Source organism: Aquarana catesbeiana, linkage group LG04, assembly GCF_042186555.1.
Source record: "Aquarana catesbeiana isolate 2022-GZ linkage group LG04, ASM4218655v1, whole genome shotgun sequence".
Lineage (NCBI taxonomy): Eukaryota > Metazoa > Chordata > Amphibia > Anura > Ranidae > Aquarana > Aquarana catesbeiana.
In genome coordinates, this window is record NC_133327.1 from 540,366,496 (window position 1) to 540,394,177 (window position 27,682).

At 43.9% G+C, this 27,682-nt stretch overlaps 1 protein-coding gene across 4 annotated transcripts; it reads right to left on the bottom strand.

The window, feature by feature from the left end:
* Nucleotides 1-3,780: 3,780 nt before the first annotated feature.
* DPY30 (dpy-30 histone methyltransferase complex regulatory subunit) lies at nt 3,781-26,134 on the bottom strand. Of its 4 annotated transcripts, none has more exons than XM_073627868.1 (5): nt 26,012-26,134; nt 25,883-25,933; nt 25,764-25,811; nt 11,201-11,343; nt 3,781-4,028 (listed from the first exon to the last, which is right to left on the bottom strand). In XM_073627868.1, exons 2-5 carry the CDS (start codon nt 25,919-25,921, stop codon nt 3,956-3,958), a joined length of 303 nt encoding a protein of 100 aa, XP_073483969.1. In that variant the 5' UTR covers nt 25,922-25,933; nt 26,012-26,134; the 3' UTR covers nt 3,781-3,955. The 4 variants fall into 4 exon arrangements, with proteins under 4 accessions (XP_073483969.1, XP_073483968.1, XP_073483971.1 ...); XM_073627867.1 differs by adding an exon at nt 19,583-19,730 and having other exon boundaries at nt 25,883-26,086; XM_073627870.1 differs by lacking the exon at nt 25,764-25,811 and having other exon boundaries at nt 26,012-26,131.
* Nucleotides 26,135-27,682: the final 1,548 nt, after the last annotated feature.

A 27,682-nucleotide genomic window follows, 5' to 3' on the forward strand; every position in this document is an offset into this window, starting at 1 on the left:
ACTTTGGATCACGTTTTATGGCAAATTACTCTAGAAAAACAGGTAATTCCAAGGGGTCTGTATGCCGTTTCTTGCCACTGTACCCAACATCACCCTAATGTTATATATTGGCTGCTCAATGAGTTAAGAGAAGGATGGGTGGAAGACTTACTGCTCATTCTCCATGGTTGTACTTTCTATCACATAGTTTTTAAAAATATTTCTTAAACTTTTACAAAAACAATAGTTCATGTCATGAAAAAATACAGTAAAATAAATAAAAAGTGAAGAAATTCTGTCTTTATCTAGCAGTGAGTGAATTTCCCCAATTTAATCTTTTGACAGTGATAGTGATGAATACTGTAAAAACAATTTTTACACTGAATGGCATCCACTCATGAGCCATTGTATACCATTATGATAGCCGTGATTGGCCCTGTACCATGCGATTACTGTGACCACAATGACTACAAGCCACTGTTTGTTTACAACTGACGTTTGATCCCTGTTATTGGTCACAGCAATCACACAGGATCTGGGCCCTGCATATCAGCCCCATACAACGATCTGCATTCCACTGTGGGGTCACAGATCATGCGATTGTGTGGCCCCTAAGGCACATACGAGGTGTGCGAGCGGGAGGACATCATATGACATCCACCCAGGATAACAGAGCACCCGCCAGACTGTATTATCACAATAGGCTGGGCAGGAAGGAATTAGTTTTGTTTGCGTCAAGAAGGCCCAAACAAACTATTTTCACTACTAAGAAATGCAGCCTGTCAGCCGCCCCCCCCCCAGCAGCCATATTGGCTTCTGATGCTGGTGTGCAAGGGATTATAGGCGGCTGTGTGTTACAGTTAAAGTATAACTATAGGTTTCATTTGACTTTAAATAGTTAATTTGAATCAAGCTGGCACAAACTACTTCCTTTACATGCAACATCAACCTTCCAATCAGAGGTCTTGTATTGATTCATAAAATACAAAGCTTCCTGTGAATGAGCAGAGCTTAGCACAATTCTATTTTGTTCCTTGAACGGGACGGAAATCCTCATACCACTGTCAGAACACAATGCTGTAAATACTATATACAAGCACTGACAGCAGCCATGTATTAGTATAGGAAATAGTTAATTTGGCCAGCTTGGCTAATAGCCTCGCAAAATCCCCTGTCCAGAAGCAGCAGAAGCCAATCAGGCTTTGGTGCCTGTACATGTTTCGACAGTAAACATGCCTGTAGGTGGAAAAAGCAGAAAAATTACGTCATTATGGTGGACTTAGGTTTCAGTGCTCTTGAGCAACCAGCGCCGATGCTTCAATACAGAGTATCTGGCTCTGCCGTCAGACAAGGGTGCCCAGATCACAGCACCAGTTGTGTGAACATACCCGTTGACTGTATCAGAACAGCAGCTTGTACTGCTGCCGGCAGTTAAAGGGGAAGCTAGTACTGGCAGATTCACCCAGCCCAAACGGCCTAAAGAAAAAAAACAGAGCAAAAGGATTGACAAAAAAAGTAAGGTGTAAGCCGTTTGGCAAATTTGGGGGTTTTCTTCCACTTTAAAACAGATGGCATAGATGATTTTCATGTGGGTGCAATCTAAACTTAATATATGCCCCACATTTTCCAAATTAACCACTTCCCGACCACACATTTACTGCGGCAGGGTGGCCTCTCTGCGCCAGATCACATACCTACTACATGATCTGACACTTCCGGGTCTGGAGCGTGTGCAGCCAGCGACCCGCTCCCACTGATCACACAAAGCGGGTACCGCGAACGCGATGTCAGCCAGTACCCGCCGACTGTTTAGTACAGAGGGGAGGACATAAGTAAAAAAGGCAGACCGCTGTTCTGTCAGTAGGGAAGCCATTGATCCTGTGTTTCTGATAAGCAGAAACACTGATCTATGCTTTCCCTTAGTAGAAGCACCTCCCACACAGTGAGTAAGCACTTGCTAGAGGCACATTAAGCCCTTTGATCGCCCCTGCTGTTAACCCCTTTTCTGCCAGTGTCATTAGTACAGTGCATAATTTTTTTTTTTTAGCACTGATAAAACTGTATTAGTGTCACTGGTCCCCAAAGTGTCAGGTGTCCGATTTGTCCGTCGCAATAATGCAGTCCCGCTAAAAGTCGCTGATCATTACTAGTTTAAAAAAAAAAAATCCCATAGTTTGTAAGCGCTATAACTTTTGTGCAAACCAATACATATTCGCTTATTGGGATTTTATTTTTCAAAAATATGTAGCAGAATACATAATGGCCTAAATTGATGAAGATTTTTTTTAATTTATTTTATTGAATGTGTTTTATAGCAGAAAGTATAAGAAAAAAAAAAATCAATAATTTTTTATTGTAATTGTTGGCCTTTGTTTATAGCGAAAAAAAAAAAAAAAAAAAATTATTACAGATGTGATCAAATACCACCGAAGAAAGCCCCATCTCTTGGGGGATAAAATAAAACAAAAAAAAAGGACATACAATTTTGTGTACAGCATCATATGAACCATGCAATTGTCAGTTAAAGCAAAGCAGTGCCATACTGCAAAAAAAATGGCCTAGTCATGAAGGGGGGGGGGGTAAAATCTTCAAGAGCTGAAATGGGTAAGGGCCAGCTGATATGTAAATGAACGTAAACAAAAAAGGCTACACACTCTGTACAAGGTTGGCAAGCAAGAGTGAATGCACACACGTGTGTCCTCAGGAAAAAAAAAAAAAAAAAAAAAAAACCCCACAATAGTCAAGTAAAATATGTTCGGCTTGAATTACTCAGTCTTGTGTTAATGTATAATTGTAAAATTCCTAAACATTCATATGTACCTTTTTATAGATTTCCCATATAAACTTCAAGACATCGTAGCTTTATTCTCGTCATCTTGAACAGGAGATAGCCTGCCATCCATGTAAAGTAGTAATATGTCCTGTGGAACCAGGTCTATGACAGGTTAGGAATTCTCTTGGGCATCAATATCCCAATGCTCCCCAGTGGAGCACTACTCAACTCGAGACCAGACAGGCTTTCCAAACCTCAACTTAGACTGGCAACCCATATTTTTATGGCCACTAAACAAATCATAGCCATTTACTATTGTGTGGCTGTCAGATTCCCTCTCTCTGGCAGAAGTACAAACCAAAACCATTGGATGGTCATTAACAAACTGACAGCTAAACTCACTGATGTGTAGCTTTCATAAAAATCTTGGGACCTGTGGATCACAAATTTTTTACCACAGAATTTTGACGGCTGTCGACTGGATTCATGAGATCTAGACCCATCTACACATGAATGAGCTTTGGTCCTAAAAATTTCTGCAATGCTCATCCCCATACTGCCACTCCTCCCTCATTTCTCTGCTTTTTCTTCCTTCCCTTTCTCTACCACTACAGTTATACCTCTAGGAAGTTATGATGGAGTCTTGGAAGGGCCTCGAGATACCATATCACTCTCCTCATCTTACAATAATTATCCAGACATTTGGAAGATCATTCTTTATAGCTGGCCTGCATGCCAAACAACTGTGTTATCCTTCAATGACTATGTATTGGCTACTCTCAAACCAATAAAAATTATTGAACAGAAGAAGTAGTAAAATGTCTGTCACATACACCAATGTACAGTAGCTGCAGCCCTAGGAGACATTTTGTTACAAACAGGTGTCAGAAACGTGTACTCTCTCACTATTGAATTTCTAGGAAAAGTGATGGAAAAAAAAAAAAAGCTCATGAGAGATGCATCTCTTGGCATTGACGCGCATGTAAAAATGTTGCAAAAAAACCTTGGCTAATCCAGAATCTTGCCTATTAAGCTTTAACATCGTTTTATTTTACATATTAAAAAGAAAAAAAACGCACAGGGATATGGGGAACAAAATGTAAAAGATCAAATAAAACCAATTACAGCTGAAAATATTTTGGTGGAATTAGTCCTTTGCTGCAGGGCATGATGCACTGTGTCGGAGTGAATCCCAAAACTTTATTAGCTTCTGTCTTCAAACTGAGTCTTGTTCTTTAAGAGGTAAGATGCTAAAAATTCTATTGGATTTGGGGGTCTGTAAAGAAAGAAAAATAAAAATACAGTTGTATACCTTTTCACAAAAAACACAAACACACACACAGAAAGCAAGTTACATTTAAAAACCATAAGAACATTGTGAAGTGTATGTATAGATGTTATGGCAATACAGTGATGCCAACTGTCATGACTGCTACTCAATTTATTCTATGATTATGTTTGTTTAGTCAATGAAAGTACCAGCCTATAAAAGATCGAGGCAAATAACACTTTGGGGAGTTTACTAAAACAGGAGTAGACAGAATCTAGAGCAGCTGTGCATTGTAACCAGTTAGCTTCCAACACCACCCTGTTCAGTTAAAGTGGATGTAAACCCGATTCATGAAATTTGAGCTGGGCACATATCTGTATTGTTTTCTTATCTCTCTCCAAAGCACTGTCCCATAGCTGTCTTGCTCAGTAGCTCTGCTATCAGCCTTATAACTTCACACATTCTCCAAGACAGGAGATAGAAAGGTGTGTTGCCTCTAAGGCTGGATTCACACCTATGCATTTTTTAGCGCTTTTTGCATTTTGCAGATTTGCACTACAGAATGTGTTCCATAGGAAACCATGTTAAATGTACTGTAGTGCAAACCTGCAAAATGTAAAAAGCACTAAAAATGCATAGGTGTGAATCCAGCCTAAGAGCAGACCTCTGCACATTCCTTTCTTCCTCTACCTGTGAGGAGAAGGGGTGTGTGCCTTTCCACCAATCAGCTGTCTTGGCTGTATGTCCAGGCTTCTCTGCAGTGTTAACCAGGAACAGAACATTCCCCAACACGAAGAGCACTTTCTAAAGGATATATACAGATGTAGACAGCAGATATACATGTAAAACTTATAGCGGGAGATTTGTTTCATCTCTATCATCTGAGGCTGTTCACTTTGAAAATAAAGCTAGAAGCAGATAGGTTGCCATGCACAGCTCCTACATTCTTAGTAAATTCCACTGACTGTATTTTAAAGAGGAGCTCCAGGCTCCCCCCCCCCCCCCCCCCAACACACAAAAAAAAAAAAATCAGCAGCTGGAAATACTGATATTAGGGTACTTGTCTAGGCATCCAGCAGTGTCCTTACCCGAGCAGATTCTTCAATCGGCTATCAGGTGCTGGCGCCGCCATCTTGACTAAGGGAAACCGGCTGTGAAGCCTTGCAGCTTCACACCGGGTTTCCTATCGTGCAAGCACAAAATACGCTGCACTGTGAATGGGCCGCAGAGTTCTGGGACCTGTGAAGTGTTCCAGAAGGCTGCGGGGAAAGGAAGAGGGGCCAAAAGTAGGTCAAAATCAGGTATCTGCTGCTCCCTTTTGGGTGAAGTTCCGCTTTAAAACAAAACAAATGTATATGCAATAATCCCACAGGTCCTAGCCCAGACCAAAAAGCAGTTTGGCCAAAAAAAAAAAAAAACCACCACACACACACCACAATCACTGGAGTTGGAAAAAGGACCACCCCCCCTAAAAATGACTTGTAAACTCAAATCAGGTGTAGCTAATCACCTTCTCAATGGCACACAAAGCCATTTGACTTTTACTTGATCAGCTGTGGTTATTTTCATTAGCTCAGCATGAAAAGAGCTTTCCTGGAGCATTTCAGTTCCTGATAGCGCAACTGAAGGAAACAATCAACTATCGGTGGCAAGGCACAGTCAAAAGGTCTCCAGGATAAAAGTTGTGGACAGGCACAGGACAGGAGATGGATAAAAGAAAAAAAAAAAAAAAAAATAATCAAAGGCTTTATCAATGCGTAGAAGCACAGTGAAGTCTATTATTAAGAAGTGGAAGGTATTTGGTACAACACAGACCCTCCCTGGATCAGGATGTCAATCCAAACTGGATGAAAGAACCAGGAGGAAACGGGTTAGAGAGGCTACCAAGAGGCCTACAGCAACTCTGAAACAGTTGCAGGAATTTATGACAATGAGTGGTCATTGTGTGCATGTGACAACAATACCACAAATTCGCTACAAATGTGACTTGCTTGGGAGGGTTACAAGAAAAAAAAAAAAAAAAAGTCACTTCTTGAGAAAGGCCACATGCAGTCACGACTGAGCTTTGCCGAAATGCACATTGAAGATTCTGAGGCCACGGGGAAAAAGGGGTTATGGTCAGAGGAGACTAAAATTTAATTATTTGGCCTCAACACCAAATGATAGGTCTGGCAAAAATCCAATACAGCTCACCATCCAAACAACACCATTCCTACAGTAAAGCATGGAGGTGGTAATATCCTGTTATGGGGGCGTTTCTCTGCAGCTGGGACGGAAGCACTTGTCAGGATAGAAGGAAAAATGGATGGGGCAAAACACTGTCAAATTACTGAGGAAAAGCTGCTGCCCTCTGCCAGAAAGTTGTCAATGGGAAGGTTTACCTTCCAACATGACAATGACCCAAAGCACACAGCAAAAATGACCACACAGTGGTTGAAGGAGAAAAAGGTGAATGTCCTTGTATGGCCTAGTCAGAGCTCAGACTTATACAAATTTTCAATGGGGTTTTTGTGGAAGGACTGCAGTCCACAAACGGTCACCACCAAATTTAACTGAACTTGAGCAGTTCTGCAAAGAAGAGTGGGCAAATATTGCAAATACTAGATGTGCAAAGTTAGTGGACATATCCCAACAGACTAAAGGCTGTAATTAAACCAAAAAGGTGGGTCAACAAATTACTGATACAAGGGGCGATTCCTTTTTCCAACTCAGTGATTCTGCTTCTGACATGTTGGTGTTATAGCTTTCACTTGGATGTGAAGGCCTCATGCACACTGGACGTTTTTACAGCAGCTGTTTTTGGCTTCAGACTTTTTTTCTGCAGACAACTCCCCATCATGTTATCCTGTGTGTCCATGCACACAGAGGCTGTTATCAGCAGTTTCTGGCTGGGGTGTTTTTGGGAAGGAAGGAAGGAAGGAAGGAAGGAAGGAAGAAAGGAAGAAAGGAAGAAAGGAAGAAAAGGAAGAAAAGGAAGAAAAGGAAGAAAAGGAAGAAAAGGAAGAAAAGGAAGAAAAGGAAGAAAAGGAAGAAAAGGAAGAAAAGGAAGAAAAGAGGGTTCTGAGAGGAGTTTTCCAGCTGTAAAACCTCTCTAACGTCAAAAAACGCTGATAAAGGCTCAAAACGCGGCTCACCAGCATTTGACGTTTTGTATCCATTGGGGAAAAAAAAAAGCTAACGTGGAAAAACGATAAAGAACGCAAATAAACACAAAAAAAAAAAAAAGCTATTGCAAAAACTTTGGAAGACTCACTGCAAAGCTACTGGCGTTTTTAGAACGTTATTTTAATGTCCAGTGTGCATGAAGCCTAAAAGTTGCACTCGGTAAATACAAAAACTAAAAACTGTCTGTCTTCATTTCAAGCTGAGAAGCAACAGAATGTGCAAAAACAAAAAGGCAGGGGACTCTCATATATATTTTCATACAAATGTGTAACGTTTATAAGGACAAAGACATGATTAAAAAGGTCCTGAGGAGAGGGGGTATAAAATACATATAAATTAAATCCCTGAAGGAGACCTGAACAGTTGGACGTGCAGCCATCCAGGGGAAGGAATCAGAATGTCATCCCAGATCAGTTCAACATGTTTTGCGGTATGACCGCTTCTTCAGGAGTACGCTTCCAGAGAAATTGTATGTAGATATCTCTATAAAAAAAAAGGACAAATATATAAGTAATAAAGCTTCTAAACAAACAAATCAAAAGATACATGTTCAAAATCCAAAACAGCACTAAGGATAATATGTCATAAACAATTACAACCTGTAACTGTATCCCTATAGAGAATAGACATAGAAGCTTGAGTTGGTTGGTCCAGCCGGGGTAAGCTTCTAGGTCTATTCTATATGGGGGATACAGTTACGGGTTGGAATTGTTTAATTGACATATTATCCTTAGTGCGGTTTGGATTTTGAAATTGCTCACCTCTATGGCAGATTTGAGGAGCATCAATATATGTTCAAATCCTTGCAATCATTATTGTATGTATCTTTTGAAATATTTGTTTAGAAGCTTGATTACTTATATACGTTTATCCTTTATAGAGATATCTACATACAATTTCTTTGGAAGCATACTCCTGAAGAAGCAGTCATACCAACTGTTCTGGGGATACTGCAAATAGGAGCAGGTCGTCCAGATAGGCTATGACTGACACCCCCTGGAGTCGCAGGAAGGCCAACGCCTCTGCCAGTACCTTTGTGAATATGCGGGGCGAGGAGGATAGCCCGAAAGGCAGTGCTTGAAACTGTAGATGCAGTATTGTACCTTTCAGGTCTATTGCTAACTGGAGAAACTTTTGGGAGGTTTCTGCGATAGGGACGTGTAAATATGCGTCTGAGGTCCAGAGACACCATGTAACCGTTGTGTGGCAGCAGGGCCCTGACCGTAAAAATTGACTCCATGCGGAATCTTTTGTAGCAAATTGACCTGTTTAAAGGGTTTTAAATTCAGAATCAACCTGAATTTCCCTGAGGGTTTTTTCACCACAAATACGTGGGAATAGAACCCCTTCTGCCCCTTTGGTACTCTGAACTACGTTCTGAATCTCCAGTTCCTTCAGGGCGTCTACCAAAGCTTCGGCCCTTGCTGTGCAGATGGAAAGCTGCGTAACAAGGAACCTTTGCGGGGGGGGCTTTGAGAATTCCAAGAGATACCCCCTTCTTATGACCCCCAGGATAAAATCGATTGGGTGAGAGGGTCTCCCACTGTGGAAGGAAGGCCCCCAGTCTTCCTCCCACCGTGCCTAGAGAGTCATTGATCTTTGCAGGCTTTCTCTGGAGGGCGAAAAATCACCCCTCTGCCCTTGCCTCTTTGGCCCCAAGTTTTCTTCCCTCGTTTGGGAGATTCCTTGCCTTTTTTCGGACGAAACCCCTTCCTTGCCTGAGCTGGGGCTTTCCGTTTAAGCGGAAAGGACTTCTTTTTGTCCGCTGTACGGTCTAAGACCGTCTCTAACCCAGGGCCAAAGAGTAGATCACCTGTCAGGGGTATCCCACACAATTTGACCTTAGAGGCGGTGTCCCCCGGCCAAGTTTTCAGCCAGAGCGCTCTTCTGGCCGAATTTGCCAGCGCCGCTGATCTGGCCGACATACGGACTGACTCTGCCGAGGCGTCTGCAATGTATGCGATTCCTCGCAAAATCATGGGGAACGAAGCTAGGATAGTTTCCTTGGCTGTGCCAGCTTCAATATGCTCCTGAATCTGGAAAAGCCAATGTTCTAAATTGCGGGCTACCACAGTAACAGCCATTTCTGGCTTTAAATTACCCACAGTTGAATCCCACGTCTTTTTTAGAAGTGAGTCTATCCTCTTGTCCATGACATCCGACAAGGCCCCCATATCCTCAAATGCCAGGTCTGTGTGTCTAGAGACCTGAGAGAAGGCGGCGTCCAATTTGGGATTTTTATTCCAAATGGACCCTGGATCCTCTGGAAATGGGAACCTTCTTTTAAGGGAGCTAGAAAAAAAAAAAAAAAGGGTTTCCTCTCAGGATCCTGCCACTCCTTTTTAATCGTTTCCACCAGAACTTCATGTACTGGAAAAACTTTTTTTTTGATCTCTTATACATAAGGTCATGGAGGGATAGGGGTTTCTTATCCTCGTGTATACCGAGGGTTGTATATATTGCCCCTAAGAGGTCTTCCACCTCATCCAGGGACAATTTATACCTGGAGATTTTTCTGGACTCTCCGTCCTGGTCTTCCCCTTCTGACTCCTCATGGGAGTCAGACGTGCCACTGTCCGGTTGCCTCAGCTCCACCCCAGAAGGGCCTGACATTTCCTCTGCCATAACTAAATTAGAAGATCTGGCAGGTGCAGAGCCCTGAGCATGAGGCGGGGTTGTATCCTGCTGAATGGGTTTAGAGGGAAGCTGAAACGTCTCAAAAAACGTTTTAAAGGATGAAAAGGTGGATGACAGCTTCTTCACAGAAGCTCCCAAACCAGACTGCTGTTCAGATTCCCTTTCCTTAACCAGGGAGTCTATGCATTCTTTACACAAAACCTTAGTCCATGCTTCCCCTAAACTGTCTCTGCAAGAGGCACACTTCCTTTTAGAGACATGAGTGTACTTTGTTTTTTCTGTAGATTTCTGAAATTACACACAAAAACCACATATTACATTCAGCATGTTTAAGTGGAAACAACCCTGGGAGTGTACCAGAACCACCTTAAGGGAATTGCGCACACCCCCCCCCCACGACCACCCAGGGGGTCTGCCCCCCCTCTAAGTAAGGAACCATACATGAGGAGGAGCAATCCTTTAGGTAGAGAGGACCCTTCCCCAGGGAACTCTTACCTTTGGAAGGCTGGAGATAGCATCTGTATGAGTTGCAGCATCTGCCTCAGACATGACTGCAGGTGGTTGCCTGTGTAGAGTCTCACACTGTCTCCACGTGTAGCGACTCACTCCAGCCTGAGCCCGGCCCCCTATCAGCACCGCGACCCGGAAGTCGCGGGTCAAAGGGAAAGCCCCCCCCCGCCGCCCCCCCCCCCCCCCCCCCCCCCGCCGGAAATGACGTCACCCGTCGTCCGGCCCGCTGGTTCCAAATTTTGCGGCCTGTACAGAGTACAGGGAGAGCGGACAGTCTCAATGCTGCGGCCCTGTGGACGCGATAGGGGTCCCCCACGACCTGATGCCGCGCTCAGCAAGGAAGGGGTGGCTTCAGCTGCGGTAAGCACCGCCACTCTTTATCCTGGAAGCCCCTGCTTCCCTAGGGATGTTTCTTTAAAAAGGAAGGCCACAATCTCCCTGACTGCACCCGGCCTGGTTCCTCTGCACAGTGTCTCCCCACCGGAGGAAACACTAATAACTGAGGTCCGGCAGGGGAGGAGAGAATTTATGGGCTGGCGCAGTGTTTCCAGAGGAAGGGGAGGAGACTCTCTATTGTGGCTGTCCTGAAATGACGAAAAGGGAAATATATACATTAGGACAAATGTGTATGCAAGTCCTTACTGTACCATGAGAGTCCACAGTTGCCTTGCCTAGTTTTTCCAAAATTTATAGGACAACGATACATTATATCATACAATCAGTGGCGTTAATTAAAAGCAACAGAATGTGGTTTTAAAAAAAAGGGGGGGGGGGGGGGGGTGGGGGATGATTCTTCTCTATACCCACTGTATATATCAAACAGTCGCCTTAAAATATAATGAAACCCATTTAGTTAAAAAGCTTACCTTTCTTTTGCCAGCACTGAAAGACCCTGTAAAAGTATTGGAACCACAGTTTGGTCAAGATATGCTCGTGTGGGCAAGGCTTGTAAATCCACTTTTTGCTTGGAGGCTTTTTCTGTGCTTGCCTTTTCATTTTCTACTATTCTCTACAATAGAAGCACAACACGCAAATTAACAATTAACCATTATCAATAATTAACCATTATTTTCAACTGATGAACATATATTTGTAGTTTAACTATCTGATTAAAACCAAAATTTACAGACTGAGGCAGATTTATCACAGTTGAAAATGTTTACACAGTATAATTGAAGTGAATGTTTTCACAATTTTACAACTATGCGAAAAGCAAATCCATTTTTACTTCTTTTTTTCTGCACAATTGGATAACTTAAGTGAACATTCACACATTTTACTGTATGAAGATTCTCATATTCCAATGATAAATCAGTTACCATGTATCGGTGCAGTGAACAGAACACATACCTAAAGTTAAAACATGCAAATGCCCAACAATTAAAAATCTCAAAAAGGATCAAAACGCAACTAAAACAAAAAACGTAGCATCATGACATATGCCAGTCAAAACCAAAACTACCAAAAAGCGTATTTTTGTATTTAACTAGAGAAAAGCATTTACTGGGCCTTGATTAATTTTGAATGTCACAGCCATGATCAGCGGATTAAGACCAAGCAGTCTTGGAAAAAGGACTAGAGAGCTCACTTGTTATAGAAACACAAAAGCATGTCAACGGTATATGAGAGAAAAAAAAAAAATATGGCACCCACATGGCATGTCAGTATTTTACATCTCTCTCAGTGCATAACTATGTCAGTACACAGAATTGTTAGAGGTGAGCATGTCCCCTATTCTTAGCATGTGCTGGTTAGAAAATCCAATGTAGTCAGCATGGTTGTGGGCAAAAAACTCAGCATATGTATTGCAGACAGAATATCCTACATGTACAGCATGACCCAAGAAAAGTGGTGACTGCTTCACATACAATTATTTCCAATGTGCTGACAGATCACGCAAGACATTATTTCCCAAACAACACCTAAGAGGATTACGCCACACATCCAAAAAGGCAATTAGAACGTTTTTTGCACATGTGCACACATGCTGCTGGGCGTTTACCAGAGTCCCAATGCATGTCTGCATATATGGAGGGCCCTCATCCTGGCCCAAAACAGGATTTAGCAAGGAAAAAAAAAAAAAATGTTTTTTGTTAATGTATAAGATGTAAGAAGGTAGGGGGAATTAGCAGGGGAGAGGACCTTGCAAAATGAGTAAAGTTAAATTTTTCCTTTTTTTGACAAAATGGCATCACTACCAGCCATGTATGGGTGCGTTTGGGATGAGTTAGAGTTGACAAATGCATGCCCAGTAGTGGGTAGGCAGGACTTTGAGGTAGACAGAAAAGTGCTCCTCCATTTGCTTCTCTTTTCAGCATCGCAGAACATTCTCTAGGTTTGCATTGGTTCCCATGTATTATGTCTGAGCTTCCCAGTTCTGTGCTGGGATTATTTACAGCATTAATATGCATAAACCAGGCAGAATGTGCATGTGTGGGGTCAGGCCAGGTCGGCTCCAGGTCATCGTCCCTGACAAGACAGGAGTGGTCACATCAGCACTTTCTATATATCATACCCTCACCTTTAGGGCACCTCAGGTTGTTCAGCACTATACTGCCTCGCTTCCAAAAGGGACTTAACTACAATTCTCTGTATTATAGGCCTTTCTGGAGGGGGAAAATCATTCAGTTAGAGTACCTGTTTCTGTGATGCATTTTGCACAAAGTGCTTATTAACAGGGACAATATACCTTCAGCTGCCATTTGTTTATATAGCCCAACAGCAAAAAAAAAAAAAAAAACTCCACCTCCATTTAATTAAACTGCAGCGGTTAACATCATCTTCATTAAAGTCCACTTTAGGATGTTAAAGTGGAAAACCAACTACCCTTAAAACTGTCCCCTCCCAGCAGATCTGTATACTTGCCTATTTTCAGGCAACACCAGTCTGGTCCCATGATCCCGCTCCACTGTGTCAGCTAGTGCCACTAAAAAGGGAGAGGAGGAAGCTCCAACAGATGTGCCATTGAAGCCTATGGATGACGTCACCGCCCTAGGCTTCACTAGCCATTGCCATGGGCTCTCTTTTCCCCTGAAGCCTCTGCTGGCAGACACAGGGGAGAGCATGTGACCTGAAAATAGTCAAGTATACACATCTTTCTTACTCTGGTTAGAAAGCATAGGTGTTAAAAGGGGAGGGTTTATTATGGAATTCCACTTTAAATGTACCATGCAGCAGGGTCCCACACCACACTCCATGAGTTAAATACTTTACGTATGGCTAGAAATGGCAAAGAAATAAGGACAAAACTCTATTCATTGTTCCAGCAGGCTGTCTCCTCTTGGTGTGACTGGTCTCCCTAAAGCTGCTGCACTTTCTCGATCGTCTGGTCGAGGCTCTCATATCACATACAATACAGGACTAACAGTCCTGCAATATACAGGTGGATGGCAAGATAGATAAAGTATTTGTACCTTCCCAGCTAGACGATCACTTAACCCATGCAGTGGCAAAACAAAATGAAAGGCTTACCAACGATCAAATCATATCATATTCATAAAGAAGTACTTTTAAAAATGGAGAAGTACAGCCAAAGCTGGGGCTGCAGACTCCGGCTCTGTGACTGGCTGGAGCCGCGTGACATCACATACGAGTGAAGAAACGGCACGGAGGTCCATTTCTTCACAGTGCATGCGCCATTGACACCAGTGCAGTGTACAGGAAATATCTCCTAAACAGCGCACGTTTTAGGAGATATATCCACTACCTATAGGTAAGCCTCATTATAGGCTTACTGATAGGTAAAAAAAACAAACAAAAAAACAAAAAACAAACCCACACACTTACAAATGTGGGTTTACAACCACTTTAATCCCGTTGTCGGCTGACGTCACAGAGCCAGTCCAGGCTCGGGAAAGACTGCGTCCATATGGTCAGGATCCGCACACATGCCTGGACCAGCACCTGGCTCAGCCACTCAGCAAGCAGTCACCAGCTCTGCTCAGGGAATACTGGAGGAGTTTGATCAATCGGTTCTCATTTCTCAGCCTTAGTGTCAGAAGTGGGACAGATGCAGCATCGGAGCAATGCTTCATACACCCTAGGCAAGTATGAAAAAAAAAAAAAAAAAAACCATGCAGTGGCAAAGAGCTTGTTGTTGATGGCTTATAAGAGACATCTAGTGGCCAAACCCTGCAGGTACACTCAATATATGGCAAAAAAGTCTATCGTACCATATTAAATTTATTACAGGTATTTATATAGTGCCAACAATTGTACACAGTGCTTTACATATATATTGTACATTCACATCAGTCCCTGCCTTCAAGGAGCTTACAATCTAGGGTTCCCACTTCACATTTTTAAATACACGCATACTAAGGCCAATTTAGACAGGAGCCAATTAAGCTACCAGCATGTCTTTGGAGTGTGGGAGGAAACCGGAGTACCCGGAGGAAACCCACGCAGGCACAGGGAGAACATGCAAACTCCAGGCAGGTAGTGCCATGGTTGGGATTAAAACCAATGACCCTAGTGCTGCCAGGCGGAAGTGCAAACCACTTTGTATCGTATGACTTGCATGGGTACAACTGCATTAATAGAGGTATATGATGACATAATTTGATATTTAGTAAACATTTTGTTTTTTGTCTTCATTTGAAACGTCAAAGTTCCTCTAGATGTTGGTTTGCCTGTGCATCTTTTATAAAATAAACTGGTTAAGCAAGTGAACTTTGCAGATTCAATCAGTTGGGTATTGACTTCACGCTTTGATCACTTGTTTACAACTGCAAACATTTTAGAAAAAAAAAAAGCTGCAACTAAAATATTTTCAGTAGCTTTTTGCAAAGGTGGGGATTTGTGGACAGATCACTTTGCAATAAACTAACCTTGTCATGTGCTCATTGCTATAAAAGTTTTCAGCAGAAAAAAATAAAGAAGAGAGGAAAAAAACACCACACACACAAAACTACATTGTTTTGTAGTATTTAAGCTGCTAAATTGGTAAATCAATCATATTGTAACTAATGTAAGAGAGTAAAGCCTCAATAAGCTATACAGACAAAGCAAAGTCCCCGCCTGACATTATACAGGATTTATATAGGGCCAACAGTTTGTGCAGCGCTTTACAATATAGAGGGAGATCACTTTAATCTTGTAAGTCTACCTATTCTAACACTAGCACAGTGGCATGTTCTCCCTGTGCTTGCTTGTGTGGGTTTGGCTCTTGTCTAAATTGTGAGTTAGGAACCATAGATTGTAAGCAACTTGAGGGCAGGAACTGATGTGAATGTACAATATACCGTATTTATCGGCGTATAACACGCACATTCATTTTAAGAAAGAAGTTTCGGGGGGGGGGGGGGGCTTAAAATTTTAAACAAGGAACTTTGAAGCAAAATAAGGGTCAGTGCCCATCAGCAGCTTCACCATTGCCATCAATGCCGCAGCCTCACCACTGCCATCAATTCAGCCTGATCGATGCCCATCTGCAGCCTAGAAGGGACAGGGAGGGGGCGGGATGAGTGCTGACAGATTACATACAGTGAGAATCTCCTACGATCGAAAGAACACTGGTCCAATGGTGGCCCAGAAGATGGGACTTCCTATTACAGAGGCCGCCAAGTAAACACGAGATACTCACTGTATGTAATCTGGCGGCACTCGTCCCGCCCCACTCCCTGTCCCCTCTGAGGCAGCTTAAATTGAAGTATTGGCGTATAACACGCACACGCCATTTGCACCCGATTTTCAGGGTGAAAAAGTGCGTGTTATACGTCAATAAATACAGTATATGCAAAGTGCAGAACAAACTGACCATATGCAAGTACTTGAAATTATATAACTACTTCCACATTTGAAATAATCAAAGTTGAGGATTTTTAATAAAAGTGATCTGGGCAAATGTGGAGACCGCCCAGTCGATTTCACATGACTTTCAAGGCGGTTCCTGTGCTCCACTGCTCCTCCTGCGAGTGCAGAATTCCAATAAATGTCAAGATGGTGAGCTGGACGACATCAAGGAACATTCATTTCTCTATATTCACTGCAGAGCATGAACATGGAAACACTCAGCTGAGCATTTCTGGGTTCAAAGCTGTCAAAATCCTGGCTGTAAAGCATGGTAAACAACCAAACACACAAAATCTGTGCATAATCAGCTGAGGAAGAGGGCAGGGGCGACACTGAGCACCCATTTACACTGTTGCAATTTCTCATGCTATTTGACAGGTCCAAATCGCACGACAAGTCACACCTTACTGTCAGCAGCAGAGCTGTTCAAATCGGTGCGATGTCGACTTTGCGGTGCCACACTGATTTTAAAAAAAGTTCCTGCACTATTTTTCTGATTTAAGGTGTGACTTGCATAGATATCTGTGCATGAAGTTACACTGACCTGCGGCTGTGAAATTGTGCAATTTCAAGAAAAGTCACGCAATTTCAAGCAACATTCAGTGTTAACGGGGGCTAAGGGTTCTACAGAGTACCTGCCAATGCTATCGCATGAGGAGCTGAATAACTTTTCACACAAGGACTACTGGAGGAAAAAAAAAAAAATTTAAACAACTGTAGTATGAGGCTGCAACATAACAACTGAAGAAAGTGAAGAGGTCTAAATGCGCTGTAGGTCACGATTTTTTTTTTCCCCAATAACATAAAGTAGCTTTAAGTCAGTTTGCCTAACAAAAGACATCTAACAAGAGACCCGAGACCTAAAAAGGCCCAACAAGACACATCATGAACCTAACAAAAAGCAGAGTCAATACACACAAAACCAAGGTTAAAAAGAGTAAAAGAGTTAAAAAAGAGTAAATCCAGTCACTGGACACTTACCTGTGAACACATTACGAAAGCATGTTACAGAAGAATAAATATAATTAAAATTCACAACAGGGTACAAAATATGTAAAACACTAAGGCCAAATTAACACAGTAAAGCTACCTGATGTCATGGCAAAGCTCAGTTTGCTAAGCTTTAAAGATTCATATTTAGAATGACCATTAGGGCAAATGATGCCAGCATTGTAGATTTGAGCCTGAAAGAGTCCAAAACATTTCCTAGGAGATAAATTAGGCCAAATAGATTTTGTCTTAAAAGTAGACCCATTAGTACATACAAAATCCAAAACCAACCTTACATAAATCTGTACCAATGACCTTAGAACATATTGCAACTGGGTGACTCAGGAGGCCCTGAAATCCAGAGGGGGTTGTCTTCAGCTAGTTTTAGGTGTTGACACCAAGCTCATGGCTCATTTCACAAAGTAATGCAGATTGCCTCCATAGATTGAAGATGACTCACATTTAGTTGCAAGATGTGCTGGGAGCCTTCCTAAGTGTTACAGGTCAGGATATGCATTATACATATACAGTATATGATGCAAAAATTGAGAAACATGGGATGCCTTGCAGCAATGGATTTTTACATCCTTGCTATTGTGCAGCTCCCGGACATGCCTACTTTCCAAGTGAAGCTTGGGAAATACAAGCCTGTCAGTTGCAGGCCTCAGATGGAATAAAGTTTAGCCAATGCAATAGGGATGGCTGAATGTTGATCAATCTAGGGCCATTCCAGTCCAATAGGAGTCGACCTAGAAGGTAAGACTTGCAGGTCTTGTCACTCGCCCCAGACAATGGCTAGACGGGGGAATGAGAACCCCACCACTCCGCTTATTCTGCTCTCTCCTCCTATTAGCATGCTCCCTGTGAGCACCACAGAACAACAATCAGATCCTTTTGCTGCCTATACCTCTCCCAATCTAATTTTGTAAGCTGATTTAGGCCTCATTCAAACGGGCTGTCCAATCAGGTTCGCCTGTCAGTTTTTTCAGGCGGACCTGATCGGACCCTCTAGTCTCTTCTATGGAGCGGCGGATGTCAGCAGACACATGTCCACTGACACCCGCCGCAATCCAATCAGCCAAAAACAGACATATATCCCCCGCTGAGCAAGCAAAATCTGCTTAGCAGAGGCCCCCATGTGAAAGGGGCCTTGAATCAAAGTCACTACTTTTCCAAAAAACATTTTATTGCTGTATTAATGAATAAAGAACCACATTGAGCTGCATGTTTTACATCAGCCTAGAGTCCATCCCTGCTGTAGACTCTACAATTGAACGTGCCCATGCATGTCTGATCTGCATCACAAGGGGCTTTTTACATCACAGGATGTCCATACCCTGTCTCCATCTCAACGTACCAAGTGCATGAAAGGGATGATGCACAAACCAATCACATCTGTGTTGCCGCTTATCTGTGGGACTGATTCAGGCATGCGCAAATGGGAAAGTGTGAGTAGCGCAAGTAGTTTTAGCCAGTCACATGTCCGGTTTTGAACGTGCATCTGCAGCTAAACCACAAGTGAAAACACAAAAGGAATTCACATGGAACAGGAGGTAAGACCGTAGAACATGAAACTTCATTTATAAATGGATTTGAGATTCAATTATTGAGCAGTTCAGATGCAGAGGGATTTCTATGCAATTTTACTTAATTTGTGATGAAACTTTAGTTTCATCAACTATTGCTACTCCTTAACCACTCAGATGTTCCCTCTCTCTAGTTTCTACCACTCAAATCTGGTTAGCTGATATGGGGAGAATAAAACAGTCCTTGCTTTGGACTGATAAATGACTCCCAGTGTATTCTATTGCACAAGAGAAACTGAATCAATGAGGCAACTATTCTACATTAAACAAGAAGTTTTAAAGCTGAACTCCAGTAAACAGTAAAACATCAATGCTTGCCTTCTCCCAGTACTGCAAGGGTTAAAGTTCACATATAGTAACTTTTTACAAACATTCCACCTACTTGCTTTTCTAGATTCCATAAATAGTACATCACAGCGGTCTTCATTTTAAAATGTTGCTCTTACTTTCCTTTACCTATGCAGTCTTGGCAGGCCTCTCTACAGAAACTGCTGGCCTCTTCATCCCTTGCTGCAATTAGAGAGCATACTACGCGTGCCCAGTTTGAACAAAATGCACACGCTTGCAGCATCCATCCCATCCTGCAGATGGTAGGAAGGAGTGGGATTGACTGGGACTGGGCCAGCAGTTTCTGTAAAGATGCCCACAAAAGCTGCATATGTAAAAGGAAAGCAGGGGCAGCATTTTTAAATGAGGACCGCTATGATGTACTACTTATGGAATCTACTAAAGTATATGGGGAATATTTGGAAAGTTACTAAAGGTGAACTTACACTTTAAATGCTCGTTTTTGTCTAGGTGAAAAATAGTGAAACCGCGCACTCTACTGATTTGTAAGAACATTTATCATCATAAAGTGCAAACAACAAAGTTAATTACTGGTAACACTCTTTCCGGAAGTCTTTCAGGACAGCCACCTGAGAGACCTTGGCTCCTCCCCTCTGTAGGAAACACCGCGCCAGCCATCTTTAAAATTTCCTCCTCCCCTGCTGGCTCCTCAGTTACTTTAAAGAGCACCTCCAGTCCGCTGGGGAGACACAAGAACATATGACACACAGTCAACTATATCACATTTCCTTAAAGAAATCTCAAGTAATTTATACATTTTGGTGGGTACCGGTCCTGTCCTAAAAGACTCTGGGAAAGAACGTTACCAGTAAGTAACTTAGTCCCCCCCCCCCCCCCCCCCAATCGTCTTTCAGGACAGCCACCTGAGAGGATAATTGAGCACTTACAAACCGTAGTCCCGCCCTAGGGGCAAGATCTTGCGGCCAAAAGATCTGATCCTTTGCAGACCAAAAGGTCTACCCTATATAGTGTTTTACAAAAGTGGAGAAGCTGGACCATGTTGCCGCTTTACAAAAGTTGTTCCGGCGTTACTCCAGCTCTATGCCTGCGACGCTGCCACTGATCTCGTAGAGTGTGCCTCGATACCCTCTGGGATCTGCATACCTCCCAACGTATAGCCTCGGCCAATTGCCTCTCTAAGCCACCTGGCTATGATGCGCTTTGAGGCCTTGTGCCCTTTCTAGGCCCCTGAAATTAACATAAATAAGGAATCTTCCTAAAGGATTAAATAACGTATCTCCTGACGTCTAACATATGGAACTTAATTTCTTGTTCCCTGGAAGGATTTGTACAAAAAAGGTAAAATAATATCTTGGCCTCTGTGAAATTGAGGCTACTTTAGGCAAAAGGGCTGAATCCATCTTAAAAACATGCGATCCGGGAAAACCTGAAAAAAAGGGGAGGTCTAAATGATAGGTTTTCTAGCTCACAGAATTTCCTGGCTGTAGTAACTGCCACAAAAAAAAAAAAAAAAAAAAGTCTAAATTATCCATGGATTGGATGCTAGCTTTCTTTCCCGATATACGGACAGTGCTGAAACCTGACTTTTCAATGTGCCGAGGCTCAGACCCTTATCTGCTTCACTCTGCAGGAACTCTAGACTAAACTCTGTCTTAAAGGAGTTTTCTGTACACCATTTGCTAAAACATTTCCACACCTTTTGGTAAATGGTGCGAGTTTCCATTTTTCTGCTTTTCAGTGTATCAATTAAGCGGTTCGAGAAGCCCTTAGCTTTCACAAGCTGCTCCACAGAAACCAAGCGGCCAGGTTCCACCTTTCCACTTGGTGACAAAATACTGGTCCCCTGATGAAATCACATGTTGTGACGTAATGCGTAGGACGTGCCCGGAGAAAGACGCGGACTGGAAGTGAAGTGAGAAGGCGCTCAAAGGCCGTGTTTTTATTCCTATGCATTTTTAAAGCTTATTTGATGTAAGAGTCCACTTATTTGTAATAAATATCCCTTTATTCGAATTTACTAACCAACTATGGAGGGCATTTTTTCTTTTTGATTCCTATTCCAACTGGAGCCTATAGAGATTTGGTAGTAGTTTAACGTCTGCTGTTTTGCAGTCTGGATGCTGGTGTACCCTATGGGTTTCAGGGAGGCGTGAATATACCAGTAAGAGGATCCTGGAGGGATAGATTTGGATATTCACTGGTTTAAGGTGAGAGTTCTGGGAGAACATAACAGTTGTGTGAAGGCATGAAATGAATACATATTAGAGACACCACTAGCATGAAGAGCTACATAGATTAGATGTGTTTGAGACTTGAATTAGTACACCATTTTTTGCACATTTATATTATTTGTGATAATTACTGCGCAAGATCACTTGTTTATTATTATAAACATACTGGGCCCTGGGACAGGAGATCCTCTTGGATTGGTAATAACCAAGGGGGTTCTGCAGCAAGTTCTTTTAGAATAGAGAACCCTGGTCTTCTGGGCCAGTGTGGCGCAATGAGAATCAGTGAAATGTTCTCTGTAGGGAATTTTCTTAGCACTGCTGGTAGAAGGACTGGTGGGGGAAAGGCATAGCATATGTTGAATGTCCACTTCTGTGCTAAAACATCTAACCCGAGAGCACCATCTTCCCTCTTCAGGGAGAAGGAACAAACCTTCCTGCTTTCTTTTGAGGCAAATAAGTCCACCTGAGGTGTTCCCCATTTTTGCGTGATCAGCTTGAACACTTCCGCCCTTAGTGGAATGCAATTGGCGTCCCTCTGCCACTCTCCTTGTATTTTATTTGTACTTGCTTCAAGTGGAATTTTTTTAGTGCTATTTTTAAATAAACCATACATACTTCAACATGGGAGACTGTTTCCTCCTTATATTGCCTTACTGATATCCGGAGATTCGGTGGTCTTTGATACAATTTGCCTTTGGAGCTTTCCTTGCCGAGTTCCTGAGATGAACATCGGGAGTAATCCTTTGTCAATCTGCTGTATATGACTCCTGTAATGGGGGGGGGGGGGGGGGGTCATATAAATTTGGCGAGTAGGCTGTGTGACAGGTGTTGGTGGAGGAGGACCCTTAGTCGATGGAATCCTATGCACCATTGGAGTTCATTTGATGGATGTTTTTGGACACTGCACTTCTATACAATATAAAAAAAAAATTTTAAAAAGTGGACACTGCACTTTATTAATTTTTGAAATCCACGAGAGACATCTGGTGGTTTCTTTATGTAGATTTGTCTACAAGCACTTGGGAGTCTTTTATATGATTGCACTATAATTTGCACGTTAACTAATGGCAATTCCTGTAATCCGCTAGTGACATCTAGTGGTTCTTTATGAGATTTCACTTTTCTTGCACTCTATGACAAATATTCTTACAAATCAGTAGGGTGTGCCATTTATCACTATTTTTCACACAAGGTTACTAGTCTCACAACAAGCAGCTCCTAAAAAAAAAATTTGGTGATACAAACATTTCCGCACGTAAATGATTAACAAGAAGATACATTCCCCCCATTTTTGCAAAAAGGGAATTTTATTTGTTACCTCCCAGCTGCATCAATTTGCCGCTGTCACTGGCAGGCTCTCGGACATCATTTCGTACACCACAGGACCAGCAATCCTGCACTGCAGCGAGAATGGCCAGGACCCACCCAAAACCCAGAGCACTGAAAAGAGAAGAGCCCTGGTTGCCGTGGGATACAGGAAGTAAAGTTACTTTTTTTTGTTCCCCTTAGACAAAAAAATAGCCTTTGACCCATGTAGTGCTGCATGGTAATCTTTTTTTTCTTTATCCAGAGTTCAGCTTTAAAGTGGTATTAAAATCAAAACCAGCAATGTAATATATTGCAGCTTCCCAATCATTAGATGTAGTGGCTGCATTAGTTCCTTTTGAGGCCTTCTGTCCTCTGTTTTCACCTGGCCAGTAACAGACCTCCTGCATTAGAGTTCCCCCACACTGGATGGAGAGGCAACAGAGACACTTTTGGAGAGCAGTGTTGTTACTCAGGGGGAGAGGACTGTTAAATTAACAGGTTTAAATACACTTAAGGTCGTTTCATCCTGATCTGCTGCCTGCACAGCATTTCAGGCTGGAGAGCAGTGTGATGCTTGTTTTATCACATTATACTTTTTTTTTTAAAGGAACTTTATTTGAAGTGTGCAGACACTTCATTCAGAACGGTGCACTTCAATGGAGGGACCAAGCAGCGTGATAGGAGGCAAACATGCTGCATAATATTACTCTACTCTGGAACGCAGTGTAACACTTCGTTGTGGACTGAACATAACATGTGTGTCATTCCATGAGGAAAATCGCAGATAACTGCAGATAGTGTGAGTGGGCCCTAAGGAATTGAAGCCAAACGCCAGCTAATACTTTATAAGTGGGTACAGGAACAGTTTGTTACTTTTGGGATAAATGTTTTAGATAAACAAAATGTTGATCATTGTAAGCACCCAACAAATGGTTTGTTTCAACACGCTGACAGGACAGCTTTGTCCCCCCCCCCCCCACAACAGAGAGAGACCTACTGGCTAGATCATCAGGTGAAAAAAAAGGAAGCCTAAAAAAAATAAAACAATGCAGCCAACAAATCTAAGTTGTAAAGCTGCAATATAATAAATATTGGCTTTTGGGTTTAAGTCTCCATTCACACTTGTGAGACTTTGGACACAAAGTTGCAGCCCATGTATTTCAAGGAAAACCGATCAAATCTATGCAACTTAGACCCCTTTCACAATGGGGCGGTGCAGGTGCTTTTAACTCCCGCTAGCAGCCGAAGAAAGCGTTAATAGCGCCCGTGTTGCAGCACTGCCAAAGCGCTTTGCAGGCGCTTCGGCAGCGCTGCCCATTCATTTCAATGGGCAGGCTGTTTTTGGAGTGGTGCACACCCTGCTCCCGCACCGCCCCAAAGATGCTGCTTGCAGGACTTTTTTTTTTCCCTGCCCTGCAAGCACAGCACTCGGGCTTTCACACTGGGGTGGCTTGAGAGGCGCTTTTCAGGTGCTATTTTTAGAGCTAAAACACCTGAAAAGCGCCCGAGTGTGAAAGGGGTCTTAAAGTTGCAGCGACTTTTAAAAAATGTCCTGCACTACTTTGATGCAATGAGTGCCAGGCTGCAAAGTAAATTCTCAAAAATTGCATCTTAATGTTAGCAATGCGACAGTTGTGCAACAATCAAACTTGCATTCAAGCTGCAGTGGAAATCGCACGACTGAAGTCGCAGAAGCGTGAACGAAGACCAATACCAATTGAAAGCATTATTAGGCCCAAAAGCAAACATTTATAAGGCCCCCTTCAGATGGAGTGGAATCCGTCCAAGTTTATCCATCTGTTCAGCAGGGCGGATCTCTCTGCTGATCCCCGCTGAGCAGATGGATGACAGGTCCGTGACCGCTCCGCAAAGCAAACACAGCCCGCTGTTCTCTATCGGAGCGGTCCGATGAAAACTGACTGCATGTGCATTTCCATCCGATCCACTGGACGGATGGCGAACGTATCCCCATCTGTCTGTTTTTAGTGGATCAGATCTGATGCCAGTGGGTGACAGCAGACATGTCGGCTGACATCTGCTGCCCCCTAGAAAACAATGGGTAGTCCGACAGAGTACGCCTAATAAACGGACAGGCGGACCCGATCAGAGCGCTGGTGTGAAAGGGGACTTGCAGCTTACCAATTCCTTGATGTGATGGCTGCATTTGTTCTTATTTTCATCTGGTGATCCAGTAAGCAAGTCTGTTTTTTAAAAGCACAATCTCTCCAGCAGAATGTATCAGTTTACAGGGATGGGACAAACAACTTAAAGTTGTTAAAGTATTCCCTGTTTGGTGATTTTTCCCTACACGGTTTAGGAGATATTCACCCTGCATGCAGCGGCTGACGTCAGCAACGCATGTGCTTTAAAAGGTCCGGTGTTTCGTGCTGGAAGGAGGGCTTCCACACGCATGCGGTAGTGACGTCACCGCGGCTCTGGCCACTCACAGCGCCGGAGCCCATGAACCCGGAATAAATGCTCTGGGGGGGGGGGGGGGGGGGAGGGGGGGACCATGTCAGCCCACTCGGCGGTGACCTGCGCCACTGCGGGGGCTTTGTACTAAGGTATTTCATAATGTGCAAAGCATACTAGCACAATATGCCATTGTCTTGCATGTTTTTTTTGTTTGTTTTTTCAGTGGTTTACTACCACTTTAACATTGGCAGGGGTGATTAAAATTACCAACTTGTATTTATTCAAATAAAACCTTTATCCCAAAAGAAAAAAAAAAAAAACTGCTGTAACTGGACTATAAAAGGGCGAGCTGGAGTTAGGCTTCAATTTGTCAATGTATCTAAATCTGCTAATACATTAGACACCCCCCTCCCCCCAGACTAGCAATGCTGCTGTACCTCCTGTTCTCCTGTATCCAGAGTTGTGTCTTACTAATACAGGCAGTGTGTTACTGGCCCAGATAGCCAGCTAAAAACCGAGTGGAAAAAGCCAAAAGAAAACAAATGCAGCCGCCACATCTAATGATTGGTGAGCTGCAATATATTAGACGTTTGGTTTTGGGTTTAACACGGCTTCACCTGGGATCACAGGCGCAGGATTTGGAGGGAAGGGTTAATCACAACAACAAGGTAGAGCGTTGCTAACCACACAACTACAACACCAGGTAGGCCATGCATGATTGGAGGGTGTCTGGGGACTACAAGGGAGCACACACAGGGACTGCTAATGGATATCAGAAGGCAGCTCTGGCCTGGTACCTCAACATTCTCAGTGAGCCCATATTCTGAATGGGGGTTTTCCGAAACCTGTAAAACAAAAGAGCGGTCAGCAGTGTTCAGGGAACACGGCGGGTGAGCTCTGCTCTACACACACTTACCTGGCTCTGTCCGCTCTCTGTGCTCTGGTCGGCTTCCATCGCTTATCACACCTGCACGACACACAACGACAACACTTCACTACCGGAACACCGGACTGTGTGAGAGACAGCAAGCAGCTCTATACATACCTCACTACCGCGGACAGCGCATGCACCGGAAGCTGCTCGGAGATATGGCAACCTAACCGTACACTTCCTAATCCCCGCCCTCTTGCCCGGGTGGGGGGGGCTGCCTAGCGACAAGCGCCGAAGGGCTGGCCAATAGCAGAGCAGCTTCGAATCACGTTTTGGAAGAAGAGCTGTGATAGGAAGCTGGATTTGCCATTTTTGTTGTGGGAAGTTTGAGCTCCATTCAAGTATCATATTTTGGTCACAACTTAGATCAGCCATTCGCTACCACAGTGGTCTCCAAACTGCGGACCGGGGGACAGATGTGGCCCTTTGGTTGCTTGTATTCGGCCCTTGGGGCACTATTCCTCCCAATGACCCCAGCCATGGGGCACAGTGCCTCCCAATGACCCCAGCCATGGGGCACAGTGCCTCCCAATGACCCCAACCATGAGGCACAGTGCCTCCCAATGACCCCAACCATGGGGCACAGTGCCTCCCAATGACCCCAACCATGGGGCACAGTGCCTCCCAATGACCCCAACCATGGGGCACAGTGCCTCTCATAGACCCCAGCCATGGGGCACAGTGCCTCCCAATGAACCCAACCATGAGGCACAGTGCCTCCCAATGACCCCAACCATGGGGGACAGTGCCTACCAATGACCCCAACCATGGGGCACAGTGCCTCTCATAGACCCCAACCATGGGGCACAGTGCCTCCCAATGAACCCAACCACGAGGCACAGTGCCCCCCAATGAACCCAACCACGAGGCACAGTGCCTCCCAATGAACCCAACCACGAGGCACAGTGCCTCCCAATGAACCCAACCACGGGGCACAGTGCCTCCCAATGAACCCAACCATGGGGCACAGTGCCTCCCAATGAACCCAACCACGAGGCACAGTGCCTCCCAATGAACCCAACCACGAGGCACAGTGCCCCCCAATGAACCCAACCACGAGGCACAGTGCCCCCCAATGACCCCAACCACGAGGCACAGTGCCTCCCAATGACCCAAACCATGGGGCACAGTGCCTCCCAATGACCCCAACCATGGGGTACAGTGCCTCCCAATGACCCCAACCATGGGGCACAGTGCCTCCCAATGACCCCAACCGTGAGGCACAGTGCCTCCCAATGACCCCAACGATGGGGCACAGTGCCTCCCAATGACCCCAACGATGGGGCACAGTGCCTCCCAATGACCCCAACGATGGGGCACAGTGCCTCCCAATGACCCCAACAATGAGGTATAGTGCCTCCCAATGACCCCAACCATGGGGGACAGTGCCTACCAATGACCCCAACCATGGGGCACAGTGTCTTAATTTTTTCCTGGGGCACTGGAAAGGTGCCAGGGAGATCAAACCCCTCACCTTCCTTTCCCATCCAGAAAACTTCACTCTTTCCCTGATTGATCTTGGAGCCTGATGCTTCAGAGTAACGTGATGTCCTCCACTTCATCCGTCCCAGTGACAATCACAGACACATTGTCCGCATATGCAAAGACCCTCAATGGCGGCTCACCCGGGAGTCTCACTGGTACCCCACACAACATGCTGCTCTCTTTAGTCTCCTGATGAAGGGGTCGATTGCAAACACATAGAGCAGGGGATTCAGGGGACAACCCTGACGCACCCCAGAGCCAACCTCAAAGGACTGCCCAACCCAACGTTTAACAAGAGGA